The sequence below is a fragment of the Leuciscus leuciscus genome (genome assembly GCF_965113295.1).
Source record: "Leuciscus leuciscus genome assembly, chromosome: 12".
NCBI lineage: Eukaryota > Metazoa > Chordata > Actinopteri > Cypriniformes > Leuciscidae > Leuciscus > Leuciscus leuciscus.
Window position 1 is genome coordinate 13,320,798 of NC_138736.1, and position 16,854 is coordinate 13,337,651.

A 16,854-nucleotide genomic window follows, 5' to 3' on the forward strand; every position below is an offset into this window, starting at 1 on the left:
TGATGTTTTGCTTGAAATTTTGTGACCCATTTTCATTTAGCACACACATCACCGAGAAAAATATGTTTAGGATTGGGTGCTCGACAAAGGAAATAATAATAAACAAAAAAATCGGCACACCAAATTCAATAGTGGACTGGACTCACACACGTTACATTTCGAGCATGTCGTCTGACGAAGAGCCTGCGTGCTCGAAACGTAACCTGTGTCCACTATTATAATTTTTTTGTGCATATTTTCGCTGTTTTTCTGTTTTTCACTTTTTAAAATATTTAAATGTTTTTTTTTTATTGTCTTTTTTTATTATTGTTGCATTACTGTTTCTAATAGTCATATATAGTAGTTATATATTCTCAAGCATGTTAATTTTTATTTGTTTATTTGTTTGTAATGTGTTAAAGTCAACATGAAAATCAAAATTGACAATTCCTGTTTTTATGGAATATTGCAGTATTATAAATGAAATATCGGTGCTCATCATTATTTTTTATTCATATGCCCTTTTAATCTTTAATCAAAATAATTTCCCCTCCCTCTTGCATCAACATCTCTTTTCTTCTTTGATGATGTGTTTACTGACGTGAGGGAGGGAAAAAACTGTCACTCACAGCAACAGCGAACAACAACGATCCAAGAGCCAATCAATTTCCAATGGACAAAATTAAATCCCGCCCTACATTTGTTATTGTTCGTTAAGCCGTTTCCCTCAGATAGAAATACATCATTATGAAAAGACTAGCGCAACTTCCGTTTCACGCCTACTTTAATGTTAAAGGCTTGCTATTTTATAAGGTTTTGTTGTTGTTGTTTTTCGATTTTGGGGAATTCTATTGAAACCAATTAGGGTCAATTTGACCCAGGCTGATTAAGATTTCAAACAATGGTTACTGCGGGATTGCTGATTTGTAAAAAAAAACAAAAAAAAAAAAACATTACAGTAGTGTTCTTAATTGTCATAGTAATAATGCACTTCAAAACAAATCCCCAAAATACGCTAAAATATACTTTTATTTCTTAATCTTGTGACATTGGGTTGATAATGACCCAGACAGTTTTCCCCCCATGAGATTCATTCTTTATGGATTTATTGTAACAATCATTCAGCTGCCCATCACCACCTCGCGACGGTTGCTAAGGCATCTTGTTGCTAGGGAAATGGCGAAGGGGAGGGAAGCGCGAGGGGGGCGGGTCCTACTTAATGAGTCAATCCGGAAGTGGAGAATCGCTTTGACTGTACACACACAGAGCGGCGGCGTCAAATGAAGCCCTCCATCAGTGCACAACTGCAAATACGGACGTTTAAACCAGAGTCCGAAACCGCACGTTCTCACCTCCTCGCCAGCTCAGATCGCTGCAGACCTTACCGGATGTGAAACACGGAGCGGGACAGAGCACACACACACACACACACACACACACACACGGGTAGAGATTGAAATGGGCGACAGCTGCTGGAATGGAAAGAGCCGAATATTGACAGCAGTGCCGAGTGAAGGCGAGCGATGAGGATGATGATGAAGAGTGAAAAGTGAAGCTTTCATTCTGACGGTCTGCATCTCTTCGGTCACGGCCATCTCGCCGTTTAACACCATCCTGTTCAGAGATGATGAAAGGTGAGAGCGGTCGTGGTTTGTGGTGTGTAATAGTGTTAGCCACTGTTATATTAAAGACTACTGTGATTTCCTCATTGTGAATGCGAAACTGTTTTAAAGACCAGAATGCATCTATGAATACATCATTTTTAAGATGACCCTCATATTTAGGCATGAGTTGTGGCTTCAGGCAGGTTTAGTGTATCTCTTTCTGAGGATCAAAAGGGAAAGGCGGTCCAGTTGAACCTTTAATATCATGTCTACTCAGTAGTGTGTGTTCTGGACCTTCTGCTAGTGTTTGTGATGACAGACTTCAGCTGTGCGACTCACACCTCACCGGTCAAGCATGTACAAGTTAAACCACAATGCCACGTCATCTTACACTATAACTTAACTAAACACTCTACTTTACCCTCAGGCAAATACATGTGGATCAGTAGTGTAATTCTTTGAGTTTATTAAGCGCTTTTTAAAAAATCCTGTTAGTTGTCCCTATTATGTAAACTTATTTAAAAACGAATAGAATAATATAAAGTAATATGTAATACCGTAGCCTACGCAAATAACATGTAAAATGGAAGAAGTTTAATAGTGAATAAATATGTAGGCTATGTGGTCAGCCAATCAAATTCAAGGACCAGGACCAGCATTATTATTGTTAATTAAACTTTTAAAAATCGTTTGCGTTAAATCGAAATGAAGCTGAAATAAAATTTTAATATTAGATGAAATCTTTATTATGATATCATAAACAATTATGAAAATTAGAAATGTTGCCTTTGCAATGAACTGAAATAAGTTGAATAAAATAACTGAAAACTTAATCAAAGCTAAATAGAAATATTTGACAAAAAGCTAATAAAAATGCCATTGTGCATAACAAAAATGCTAAAGCTTAAAGTAAATGAAAATTTACGCATAAACTAAAATGAAACTGAAAATATAAAAATAAAAGCAAATTCAAAATATGAATAAAAACTATAATAGTATATAATTATAAATGGAAGCTTGTTTCCGCCACGGAATTGCGATTTGTCTTTTTATCTTGCAATTCTGACTTTATAACTCACAGTTGTGAGTTTATATTACACAATTCTGAGAGAAAAAGTCAGAATTGCAATAGGCCTATGTAACCATGCAATTGCGAGAAAAAAAGTCAGAATTGTGAGGGGGAATAAGTCGCAATTACCTTTTTTATTTTTGTTAGTCAGTGGCAGAAACAAGCTTCTATAAATAACACTAAAATAATACTAACACTTACTGTATTAATCTGTATAATCACAATAAATGAAAATGAGATTGTCTGCATATTCCTTATTAAAGATATTAAAGATATTCCTTTAATTTTTCAGTGGTGGCTAAGGTTGGGTTCCCACTGTTTTATTTTAAGTAACCATAACTGTAGCAATACTATAACAATAATTATAGCTTCCATGGCGCATTTTATTCTTCACTTATTCTCCAGTTTAACACTACATTTCTAATGATTACATTTTTAGTTCCTACATTTCGTGTTTAGAACTGTAAAACAGCTAAACTTCCATCTTTTCTAATGTTCTAATTTCTAGTTCCTACATTTTGTGGTTAGAACTGTAAAACAGTTGAACTTCCATCTTTATAAATGAACCTTACAGGATGTCATGTCACGTGTTAATGCAAGTGAAGGAGGGTGTTAAAAGTTCTTTGGAGCATTAACTGGCAGTGTTGGCTCTTTGCATGGGTACAGTACTTCCCTCCCCTTTCCTTTCTACTCCCCTCCCTTTCGCTCATCTGTTTCTTGCCGATCAGCTCCTTGTGAATACTTGGGGGAGAGACGGGGAAACATAATCTGCTCTGTGTCCAGGTAATGCTTAACAATACCTCTTATCTGTTCCACACGATCCACTGCCAAATAGGCAACTTTTGGACATCTTGTTTTACTTTGTGGTTGATTTGTTCTTGGACTGTGGTCTTCATGATCTCTTGGCGTCTCTTGCTTTTTTGTATATATATATAATGTTTTACCCTTTTTCTCGTTCTTTCTTTAGAAATCTTTATATGTACAATCTTTTCTTTTGCCTGTGTTAAAAAATCTTCTGTTTAGTGGACACATTTGATTCCAGGTGTTTTTGATGAAACTTTATGCTTAAAGCATGTGTGCAGGCTGAACTGGGAACTGTTTGTGTTTCTGTCTTGTTTATTCCTCAGGAAAAAGCATGAGGCGAGTTTAAAACCCATCAAGGCCTAAATGGTTCCGTCTGTCCTGCTGATTGTAGATTCGTGAGTGAGTAGTTAGACTTGGACATCTTTACTAAGGGTTAAGTGGAGATTAGTTACTTGCTCGCAGCCAGAAGATTACTGAGGTTATTATTGGCACAGCCGACACCTTTCCTGTGCAAAGCACTTTATTAGGTGGTTTTTTGATGTCTGTTGTCACATTGTAACTCTTAGGCGGTTTCATAGTTTCGTTTAACCCTTTAGCACTGGTAGTATATGAAATGGAAATGCGTTTGATTGATGTTCACAGTGTTACATGTGTGGTGTGCTTAGAATGACGAGCAGTCTTATGACCCTGTATTGACTTTTGTGTGCGGCTCAGTGTCTGCCACAAACAATGAATGGACTTTGTCATTGAACAGTTTATTTCACTAGCTGAACAGTATCTGACTAATGTCAGAAAGGAAAGCAGGTTGGTTTTTAGCTGTAGATTTCCTGTGGAACGATTTAGCTTCAGATGCAGATTGTAAAAAAAAAATGAACCTTGTTTCTTTCGATTAAAGGAAAAATTCTGTCATAATTTACTCACTCTCATGTTGTTCCAAATCCAAACCCATAAGTCTTTTGTTCATCTTCGAAACACAAAGGAAGATATTTTAATGAAATCTGAGAGATTTCTGTCACTCCATTGAAAGGCTATTCACCATAACTCTGGCTGTTAAATTTTTTTAAAAAGAGATTGTAAAATAAATCCATATGAATAAAGTGATTTAATCCAAGTCTTCTGAAGAGACAGTCGCTTCATATGATGAATAGATTTAGGTAATTTGAGAGATTAATGCTAATGCTAATTTCTGCAATTTTGTATCACATGTGCTATTGTTAAATATTAGTTTATCTATGTGCACACTACGGTTCAGAAATTTGGGGTCATTTTTTTTAAACTTTTATTCAGCAGTGACAGTAAAGACTTTTAGGTTGTTTCACACCTGGCTCCTATAGAGCACTTGTTTCGGGACCAGTTGTGTTTACTCCATTACTTGTGTTCGTTAAGGCATATATAATAACGGCAGTCTACACCGAAACAATCAGTCTGAGTTTGCCAGAACGTGGTTCTCCTGGCCCACTTGAAAATTAACTCTGGAGCTGTTTGCTTGTGGTGAGAAAGCAATCCGACCCAATGGACCAACGAACCAGGCTGTATCACAATGTATGACGGGTAATGATGACGTACATTGCGTGAAAATCAGCAGTTTGTTTTGATAATGCCTTTCAAAATGTATCGTGGGTTAACCTGGAGCAAAGACTTTTTTAAAATGGGGCCTAATTGCTTTTCTCAAAAATAGGTACAAGGTAGGAATGTCCTTGATTCATGCTCAAAATGATAAAGTAGTATAACGACAGCCACAAAGAAAGCCACAATAAACCCACAGATCCGTTATCTATCCATCCTGACGGATGACTGCTATTAATGCAATCCCAATGTTAAAGGCCTACTAAATTCTGTGACCCATCGAATTATGTGACTGAACACATAATGTAGTGATGGTAGGGTTAGGATTAGGATTGGGGTTAGGATTAGCTCAATACACAGAATTCGGGACAACACTGGAACATTAACAGGTGAAAAATGAGAAGAGTTTTTATTAACACATTTTGGTCCATTTAGAAATGTTGCCTTGTGAAAGCAAACCGAACCAAGAAGAAATTGTAATTGACTGTAAATAATTTAATCCCTGCTTTGGAACAAAGCAAACGATCTACAGGTCTGAAAATACCCTTACATTGTTGCAAAATATGTCTATTTCAAATAAATGCTGTTCTTTTCAAATAAAAGCTTTCGATTTATCAAAGAATCATAAAGAAATGTATCACAGTTTCTGGAAAAAAAAATGAAGCTGCAGAAATGTTTTCGACATTGATAGTATTATTGAGCAGTAAATCAGCGTATTAGACTGAATTCTGAAGGATCGTGACACTGAAGACTGGAGTAATGATGCTGAAAATTCAGCTTTGCATCACAGGAATAAAGTATATAATTAAATATATTAGTTATTTTAAATAGTTTTACTCTACTTTTGATCAAATAAATACAGCCTTGGTGAGCATAAGAGTTTTTTTCCAAAACACTAAAAAATATTTTAAACGGTTGTGTATATTGACTATAAGCATGAATATTTGCTTGTGTAAAACCCAGGTGTCCATTAGTAGAAATTACAGTTAGTAATTAGATTATTAGACTCCAGATGACCTTTGCACGTGTATTTACTCTCAGGAATCAATTCTGCCTTTCTCAATTTCAGTATCCAGTGCTTGAGTCCACCTAGATAATGGTGTTTTTCTTACGCGGATAGAGCCTGTATAATTTTGTGCCATCTTTCATGAGTGCCAGGGGTTTTGTGTCTAATGAAAAAGTGCTTACTCAAAGCATATTTATGACCTCGTAAATCCACACAGGGACCATTGGGCAATGCCACGTTTCTGTTTTAGGGTGGGCAGATGTTCAGTTCTTCCTGGCTGGCAGCTCGTAGAGACTCTTTGCCAATGACAGACTTCTGTTCATTCATGACACATGGTAACATAAAACCACTCTTGGTACTATAGTGAACTGTGAAACTGACATCATATAGACCGAATCTTTCCGAATTCCACTCTCGGGAATTGTAGGCCTCATTTAGAAGGAAATTCCTTTCTGGTATACAAATTACGTTGGTATGGCCCACTTAGAAAAAATAGGTTAGCTCTTGTTAGTAGCCTCAGTCTGCCCCTGCCGCCCAAAGACATGTGTGGTCAGCTAATTGAGATCAAGAATTTCTCTAAAAACACAGGAGGAGGCTTTAGCGGGATATCTTAGTGGTGATTTTTGGTTCAGTTCACCCGGCTGTGAAAAAAAAAAATCATCATTGACTGTCATGATAATTATGGAGTGCTCTCTCGCAATGATGGCGCACGGCAGTCTGATCAAACCGTCAGATTTAATTACTTTGGAGTGCCCTCAGCCTGCCAAGAGCTGGGTTTGCATATAGTTTTCAAAGCATGCTGGGAAGTTTGTACTTCCTAAAGCTCTCCTGTGGAGTGGGGTGAATGAAATACTCTAATTTGTGTTCGAGATGAAGGCAGCTGTTGTGCAGATGAAACATGGGCGAGACCGTAAGTGAATGAAAGATTTAAGGGTAATCATACTGCGATAAACTTCTTCTTTACATGGCCCAATGTTTCTCATCCAAACACCACTACGACATGATGTGAATGTAAAGACTAGACGTGCAGTGATAAATGTAGTCTCAGCCATCACACAAGATTGTGGTTGAATTGTGGGTAACTGGCATCAATGGATGATTCATCATAACTGCAGTCAGCAGGTTTCCTGACAAACTGTCAACTTCTGTTCAAACAACAGAAATTCCCCAATGGTAATGGAACTTAGACTGAGTTAACACTGAGACTGTAAAGCCTGTAAAAAGAAATTTATATATAAAAATATATACATTTTATAATTTAATAATTATTATTATTATTAACCCTTTATAGGGCACTCATTGAAATACTTGGAAATTCAAAATTTCAACCATAGAGTGTTATTGGAGGATATTATAAGATTTCTAAACATTTGTGAGTTTTTAAATTTTTTTATTTTTTTAGGTTGGAAATCAAGGGCAATGAAGTTACCATATATGGTTCCTCGCCAGTCTAGGGTAATGTTTTTCCCTTAAAAAGTGTATATATAAAAAATATAATAAAAACACATAAACTTGTTACAAACATAAAAATATTTATTTAGTAACATTTTAAATTATTATTAGTAACATTTTAAATTAAATTATTATTAGGAACATTTTAAATTAAATTATTATTAGGAACATTTTAAATTATTATTAGGAACATTTTAAATTATTATTAGGAACATTTTAAATTATTATTAGGAAAACAAATTTTCTCAAGTCCAGCGAATTAGGCCACTGCTTCGTGGTACTTAAGGAAGCAGTTGCGGCCAGCATTGAGGCACAGATGGACCTTGCAGACCCTGCAGACCACGTTCGACCTCATGATATTCCCCTTCCGGCTGCAGTACTTGCAGGTCTGGCGGTTTGTGTAGACAGGGGCGTGGAACAGGGACATGTCAAACCGTTCATGGATTGCTGGATTTGTGCTGCGGTGTCCCCGGACAGGTGTGGGGATGGCAACAGAAGTGCTGAGGCTGCCTTGAGATGCTGAGCTCCTTCAGGGATGCGACATTTTTGAGTCAATATCAAGCCCAGTTTGAGTTATTTGTTGAGTAACTGTGAAGTGCATATCTACTGAAATATAAATAATAAGAAAAATAAGTGAGTAACATTGGACTGGTCTGTCATAACACTTAAGTGCTAAAAATATAAATCCTTTGAAATATTACTCAAATTATTAAAAATGTTTATTTTAATACATTACATAATTACATTACATTACAAAAAACACCAATACATGGCATTTAACTATGATAAAAACTGTTTCAAGGGCATAAAACTTACACATAAAGGGTAAATATATAATAAGAAGTGCAAAATATCATTATAAGTATTAAAAACTGTTATAAAGGTCATAAAACTGACCAAAACCACACATATTTCAATATCTATGGCTTGAAAATGTCTATAAATGTGTTACGTTTCCCACTGGATCACTTTATAATGTTATTCAAACCTGTGATAACATCCAATGCACTAGTAAATACTATTGTCCTACGTTATAATCATAGACTGTGGTTATAATGCATTATTTGTAGAAAAAATACCCTAGTACGGCTTTTCTAGACGCATAGGGCGTATGTCTAAATATGGACATGCGCTAATCTTACCTGAACAGGGCGTATGATCAAATATGGTCTCACCATTTTTCATGCCACAAATGTCAATACTTTCAAGAAATCTATGCAAACAACACCTATCTCAACATGTTGCACAACTATTCAACCATAGAATGTGTGACTTTCATCAACTCACCATTTTTTGTTTTGAAGTTATTAGCGCTGATGTGGGAGTAGGTAGTAGCGCATAACCTCACTTTCCAAATTCCGGAACGACACTGAAGTTTGAAATGCTCCGCGCAACTTCTGATTGGTCAGATGCCATCAAGTGACTATCAGTGACGTAGCCTGATCTTTGCTGATTGGCTAGGAGAAATCTATGCGCTCATATGACAACGCAAACAGGCAGGGGAGACTCCGTTTGAATGCGCGATTAAGTTACCAAATATGGTTCCTCGCCCGATAAAGGGTTAATAAATATAATTTAAAATATATCATTTATTTTGGCCCGTATTAAAGTTGCTGCAGATTTGTCGGCTGCACATCCATGATGCGAATCTCCCGTTCCATTACACCCCAAATGTGCTCTATTGGACTGAGATCTGGTGACTGTGGAGGTCATTTGAGTATAGTGAACTCATTGTCATGTTCAAGAAACCAGTTTGAGATGATTTGAGCTTTGTGACATGCGTTATCCTGCTGGAAGTAGCCATCAGAAGATGTACACTGTGGTCATAAAGGGATGGACATGGTCAGCAACAATACTCAGGTAGGCTGTGACGTTTAAACGATGCTCAATTGGTACTAAGAGGCAAAAGGTGTGCCAAAAATATCCCCCACACCATTAAATCACCACCAGCAGCCTGAACAGTTGATACAAGGAGGGATGGATCCATGCTTTCATGTTGTTTATGCCAAATTCTGATCCTACCATCTGAAAGTCACAGCAGAAATTGAAACTCATCAGACCAGGCAACGTTTTTCCAGTCTTCTATTGTCCAATTTTGTTGAGCCTGTGTGAATAGTAGCCTCAGTTTCCTGTTCTTAGCTGACAGGAGTGTGTTCTTCTGCTGCTGTAGCCCCTCTGCTTCAAAGTTTGACGTGTTGTGCGTTCAGATAAGCTTCCTCAGTTGTAGCGAGTGGTTATTTGAGTTACTGCTGCTTTTTTATCAGCTCGAACCAGTCTGGCCATTCTCCGCTGACCTCTGGCATCAACAAGGCATTTTCACCCACAGAACTGCCACTCACTGGATATTTTTCTTTTCAGACCATTCTCTGTAAACCCTAGAGCTGGTTGTGTGTGAAAATCTCAGTAGATCAGCAGTTTCTGAAATACTCAGACCAGCCCGTCTGGCACCAACAACCATGATACGTTCAAAGTCACTCAAATCACCTTTCTTCCCCATTCTGATGTTCAGTTTGAACTTCAGAAGATCATCTTGACCATGTCTACATGCCTAAATGCATTAAGTTCCTGCCATGTGATTGGCTGATTAGATATGTGTTCATGAGCAGTTGAACAGGTGTACCTAATAAAGTGGTAAGTAAGTATATACAACGTTGTTATAGTGAAGTTCGATTTTAATAATGTAGAAAATACAAATAATTATCAAACTAAATACAGTAGTCAACATTTGAAGTGGATAAAAAAAAGTTCATCAAAGTTGTCCTAAGACAAGAACAGGTATTGTTCAAAATTCATGTATAACTTTGGTTTTGATCCACTTAAAATTTTCAACACATTTTCTATGAATATTGTGTTCTATACAAAGTAAACATACGTTTCTCAGATGCACCAGATTTTCTTTATTCTTGATCAAAATCAGTAAATATTACCCAACAAAAAGATGTGCATCATGAGGCATTAAACAGGCCTTATCTGTTCTGTACCTCAGTCTTATCTGTGATTATTTATTTTGGGGTTTATCCTCATCTTTAAATGTATATCTTCCTTTTCCCCGTTTTATAGCATTTTCCTCACTACAGTCCCTTGTGTGGTGTCATTGGGCCATGGTTCGCAAGAAAGGATCTCTTATTTTGTGTGGAGCATTTCTGTTTGTCGCCTGGAACGCCTTGCTCCTCCTCTTCTTATGGGGGAGGCCTCCCATTGGCCGACTTGGTGAGGGAGGCGGAGCTGAACCGGGGGCCGGAGAGGAATGGGGAGCAAAAGTGGGTGGAACTAACGGATTGGCCGTTGAAGTGATCAGATTGGCCGAAGAAGTAGAATCAGAACTGGAGACTCAGAAGAAGCTCCTCAAACAGATACAGAGTCACAGGGAACTATGGGAACAGCGGAAAGAATTGGGAAAGAGGGAATCTGAGGACACAAAAGATGAAAAGAACATTGAGCAGCTGAAAAACCTTCAGCAGATTCCTGCAGCTCCTCTAAGTCATAAAATTGTAGATGATACAAAAACTGTTACGAAAAATACACAGACTGTAATGGTTACGCCACCTCGGCTGGTCATGAAGGAGCAGGAACTGGGCCAAGAAAATAAGCAAATTGCGGAAAATGAAGTAGGCCTTACTAAGCCAAGCCCTCAAATCATAATCCCAATTCTCGTCATTGCCTGTGACAGAGTAACAGTGAAGAGGAGTTTGGATAAATTGATACAGTACCGTCCTTCTGCTGAGCTTTATCCAATCATTGTCAGCCAGGACTGTGGCCATGCAGATACGGCAAGGATGATTGGCTCCTATGGCAGTCAGATAACCCACATCAGCCAACCGGATCTTGCAGACATTCCAGTGCGACCTGATCACAGGAAGTTCCAGGGTTACTACAAGATCTCCAGGCACTACCGTTGGGCTCTGAACCAAGTGTTCAATGTCTTTGCCTACTCCACAGTGGTCATTGTGGAGGACGACTTGGAGGTAAGATCATGAATATGTTGTCATTTAAGACTAGTACTCAATGTTGTCATATTCATCCTGCATTTGAGCATCATTAGATGTTAACCAGGTCTGAATAGGATCTGAAAGTATGTCACATTTTTCCTCTTTTATAATTCAAGGAGAGGAATTTTGAAAAGAGCTTTTCTCTCACTCATAGGGAATATTTTCATTTGCACATTTCTGAACCCTTTCCTTTGAAATTCTCACAGGTGAACTGATTACAAAGTCGAATATGCATTATGCACCCCAAAAAAAAAACATTAATAGGACAGCGGTAAAAGCTCCAGTTCTGTTGTCATGAGTTTTCTAAAGGAAGGGATCAAGGTCCTTGTTTAACTTTGCTATTCAGGCAAACATGTTTTTTTGCATACTCCTTACTGTGTCCTTTGATGGCTGTCGTGGCGATGTTGAATTTACATTTTTTGTTGAAATAGCAAACCTTCATACTCAAGGTGAAATGGAGTTAATCAATGACAAAAAAGAGTTATCCATGAATATGTCATGGACAAATCTTTGACATCAGTGTATACAGAAGTGTACTCTTTGTATACATGTGGTTTTATAATTTCAAGAAGAAAAAAATAAATAACCAAGTAAAAAGTAATAACATACTTTCCTTACATCTTAAATACATGTAAATGTACGTGTTTTTTTTTTTACAAATTAAATTTCATTATGCTTTTAGGGAATTGCACCACATGATGACATTTTACAACCTGCACTTGTAAAAAATATTTGTCTGCTAAATCAAAGCCTTGTCATTTTTTTAAAGAGAATAACAACTGTCTTCAATACACAAGTCATATTTTTTTTATTAAAGACAGAACAAGTAACAAACATAGTATAGCATACAATATTACAAAACAAAGTGTGGCATTAATTGGTAACGGGATCCAAAAATAATATCAAAATATTTTAAACACGTTAATGACTTTGTTTTTTACCAATTTCAGTGAAGACACAAAGCGATACAATTTTACTCTAAACATCTTAAAGATTGGGGATGAATTTACATATTTTTGTATATGTATATAAAATTTTGCCAGCAGTATAAATAAATTAACAATGTATTCAAGACCATTGTTTTCGTAATACACAATAATATCCTTTAATGTAAAATAGTATTTAATCTTTACTAAATTAAAGATAAATTCTGCCAATTCCTTCTAGAAACTTTGGATCATTTTGTATTTAAAAAACAAATGCGTCAACACCTCTTTCCCACTTTTACAAAAAGAACATAAATCATCAATATCAGAGTATCTTGAAATTAATGATTTAACAAGGTAGATGGTATGCAACATTTTAAAATGTATTTCTTTAGTTATATTATTGATACAATATTTAAAGGGGATTAACCAAGCATTCTTTCAATTAATATTATCAATAATAGAGTTCCAAAAAAAAATTTCCTCTTGGTGCTATTTTATTTTGTATTTGAAATATTGTACAAATATGTTTATTATTGCATTTTTTATCAATCAATTCAATGCCGTTTAATATTAATTTTGGATTAACGATGACAGAATTTAACGACAGAATTAAATTCCTTTCAGCTCAAGTCTAGCTCACAATCTTTTTGAAAAGTGCAACTTAATTGGGCGTAGTGGCTATGAGAAGAAGGGAGGAAATGGGTGTGGTGTGGTATGGCACGGCAGGGGAGAGGGGAGGGGGGTAAACTGTCATCGCCAGTGAACCATGCATATCGACTGTCACTAAAAATCAGTGGTAAAACGTGAGGAAATGCTAGATTTTTTTATAGCTGACAAAGTTAAAGTCTAATGAAATACACTGACACCTTATTTTTGTCCTTTCAAAAGTAACTGAATGCCCTGCTACATATATTAGCCTACAGTAATCATAATTCTATTTAAAACATATAAATGTACATGCATATGTATAATTATGTCATTATAAAATATATTTGTTTTTATACACACTATAAATGTATATATTTGAAAATAATACATTTTCCGCCAAAAAAAAAAAAACACCGTTCGGTACATAGCCTAGATCTACGCGCCCCCTAAACCCACATAATAAAGATGGACAGTGACATAAAACTGAGTCTAGCCCTGGCAGCATCACGGGGAAAGATGCACTGGAACTTTTGCACCACAAAAACAAACGCGCGTCCCATCATTGCCTCTCTCATCTACTATGCGATATCACAGTTTGACATGTCTCTCATTGGAAAGTTCCACGTGGTGTCATGAATAATCAAGAGCAAGTGTCTTCTCATTGGATAAGAAAACTCAGTCATGAATAATTATGAGACACCGATGAGTCATCAAAGTACTATAGTGCTCTGCAGTGACGTGGACACGATGAAGATTTTAAACCCAGAAGATGAAAATAGCGGGAAAAAAACAAAAATTTAACCATTTTCCCCCTTCTATTAAATCTAACAGATGCTAACATTGTCTTCAATGGTGTTCAACCCACATACCTCTGTTAAAATCTCAGAAAATTTGGTTTAGGGTTTCATGACCCTTTAAAATGCACAGGGAAACTATGGATTCGCATGAATTGTTCGTAAAATACACAGTCATGAGTGTCTGCAGGGTCCTCTCTATGATATCATTTCCTTTTTTCTGCATGCTGGTAGCACCAGATCTGGTGGTCGCCACATGACTTTGATTTGGCGGACAAATATTTTTTTAGTTATAGAACTTATACTAGTACTTATATACTTATTTGATTAGCACATTTAACTGGTCAGTGGACTAACTCTAAAGCTCTACTGAGCATCACAGTTCAGCAAGCACCATTGAGATTACCTAAGGCCCAAACACATATTTTGTACATTGTTATAAAGCAGCCAACTGGGTGAACAAACCGACAGGACCTTGAGTGAACTAGCCGTTTCTGTCCAGATAGTTTAGAAATAGTTTCTTGTTCATCATCGGTTCATCTTAATGTCTTAAAACTGCTCTTATTTCATCTTATAGGTGGCCCCAGACTTTTTTGAGTATTTCCGTGCACTCTACCCCATATTGAGTTCGGATCCGACACTGTGGTGCATTTCCGCCTGGAATGATAATGGACGGGATGGGCTGGTGGACCCGGGCAAGGCTGACCTCCTTTACCGGACAGATTTCTTTCCTGGCCTTGGATGGATGCTTTTGAAGGAAGTCTGGGCAGAGTTGGAGCCCAAGTGGCCCAAGGCATTCTGGGACGACTGGATGCGGCAACCCGAGCAGCGGAAGGACCGCTCGTGCATTCGTCCCGAGATCTCGAGGACTATAACTTTCGGCCGTAAAGGCGTCAGTTTGGGTCAATTTTTTGACCAGTATTTGCGCTACATAAAACTCAATACTGAATTTGTGCCTTTCACTAAACTCGACTTGTCCTACTTGGTCAAGGAGAAGTACGATGAAACCTTTGAAAAAGAAGTGTATATCGCCCCTTTGGTGAAGGTGGAGGAACTACAACAAGGTGGAAGCCTGAAAGGTTCTGGGCCATTTCGAGTTCAGTACTCCAGTAGAGACAGCTTTAAAGTGCTGGCCCGCAACTTGGGAGTTATGGACGATTTGAAGTCAGGGGTTCCCCGTGCCGGTTACAGGGGCGTAGTCAGCTTCATATCCCGTGGACGAAGAATTTATCTGGGTCCCCCTGAGGGCTGGACTAAATATGACACCAGCTGGAGCTGAGGAGGATGAGGTTTGAACCACAAAAGACAAGAAATAGAAAACTCACAACTATTATTATAAGTGAAGGAGGAGAGAAACGCCCTCTCAAACCAAAGAAAACAGAAGCAGGGTGTAAAAAGTTGAGAAAAGCTAAGATGTGAGTATAAAATAACTGCTGTTTTGTCATGGAAGAACTTCCAGGCATGCTGGGAACAGCACAAAAGGTGGTGCATTGTATTTGCGCAGCAATCATGCAACAATCTTCCCTCAGAGAAAATAGTGGAGTTACGCTGCAAACAGCTCTTATGCAGAATCGCTTATTATGATATGAAGAATAATGATCACATTTTTTATTATTACTTGATTTTATTATTATTTTGCTTTTAACATCAATGCAAAAGGCATACAAGAGGTCTTATATTTTATCTTACCACAGTGTCTTTTGGGAGAATCTCACGATAACTCACATTTAATTCCAAAATCAAAAAGAAGAGAATATTTTTATATTTGCATATATATATATATATATATACAGAAGAAAAATTAAGCCTGTTCTTGTGTCCATCCATTATTTGTGCGTGACTATTTTAATCATAAGCATATTTCCCCCCCAATTTATCATTAATTTAATTATTTGGAAAGTTTGACTTTTTAAAAATATTTAGTATTACTGTGTAAATATAGTAATATAATGTTTTGCTTTAAGAAAAAACAACCTAATATCCAGATGTTTCTTGACAAGTTTCGTGAGATTCAGCCTTTGAAAGACCAATCTGAGTGTTAAAATTCCATTTGTCTAAGTTTTATTAGTCCCTGACATAATTAAAAATGAAAATTGTGTATAATTGTTGTCTAATTTGATTGATGCATTCATATAAATGCGCAGACTTGTTCATTTGACTGTAGCACCATTGAATCTATGAAGTTCAAGCTTGTGGCAGAAATTATTCAAGGCTTGTGTAACTGACATACCAAATCTCTGGACAACATCTCTTCTGTGCCATTCTGTTGAAGTACTGTACTTGAACCTGTTTTTGTTTTAACTGCTCTTCCTGGCCTGGGAGAGCTCTTATTGTTTTTTAAAGATGTTGTAGGTTTGTTGCAAAACCAGTGGTCATAGAAAATCGCTTTACATGTTCTTACGGATGAATGATCGGATTTCAGTAGCCCAGAGATGAGAGGAAACATTTTAATTAAATGTACTGTATTTAAATGTTTGGGAGAGAAATTATCTGATATTAATGCAAATGCAGTATGAAGAAGTGTGAAACCACTGCCTGACATGTTTATAACTTTATTACATTGAGAATAAAACAGACTATTTTGATATTTGACCTTACATGCTGTTTTTTTTTTTCCTGTTTTATATCTCATCTTGTGACTTCCTTCCAGGGATCATTTGTCTAATCCTCCCTTATCAGCATCTATTCAGCCGCTATTGTGACACCTTTGACGTCTCTGTTGCTCCAGATTTCCTTTCCTACTCCTGTGTCCTGTTGACTTCCTGTCTCATGGTTCTCTGCTGTTGACTTTACTGTTCTTTTCCTGTTCTTTACCACCAGCAACTTCTAAAAAACCAAAGGATGTACGTTACGGATTAGATAATTTGGACATTAATTTTGTGTTTTTATAGCCATTCATCTGATCTGAATCTACCGTGATTAATTGATTTGTGGATCATATAACCACATCAGCTCAGGGAGAAGTAGTTGAAATGAAAATACTTAAATACTTAAATGTTTGTCTTCACACTTAA

General features: G+C 36.9%; 1 protein-coding gene across 2 annotated transcripts; it reads left to right on the forward strand.

Annotated features, from left to right (window-relative positions):
• The first annotated feature begins 1,214 nt into the window (after positions 1–1,214).
• On the forward strand, positions 1,215–16,425 carry mgat1b (alpha-1,3-mannosyl-glycoprotein 2-beta-N-acetylglucosaminyltransferase b). 2 transcript variants are annotated; one of them, XM_082185295.1, is made up of 3 exons: positions 1,215–1,613; positions 10,541–11,445; positions 14,418–16,425. In XM_082185295.1, exons 1-3 carry the CDS (start codon positions 1,604–1,606, stop codon positions 15,117–15,119), a joined length of 1,617 nt encoding a protein of 538 aa, XP_082041421.1. In that variant the 5' UTR covers positions 1,215–1,603; the 3' UTR covers positions 15,120–16,425. The 2 variants fall into 2 exon arrangements, with proteins under 2 accessions (XP_082041421.1, XP_082041422.1); XM_082185296.1 differs by lacking the exon at positions 1,215–1,613 and adding an exon at positions 1,622–3,435.
• Positions 16,426–16,854: the final 429 nt, after the last annotated feature.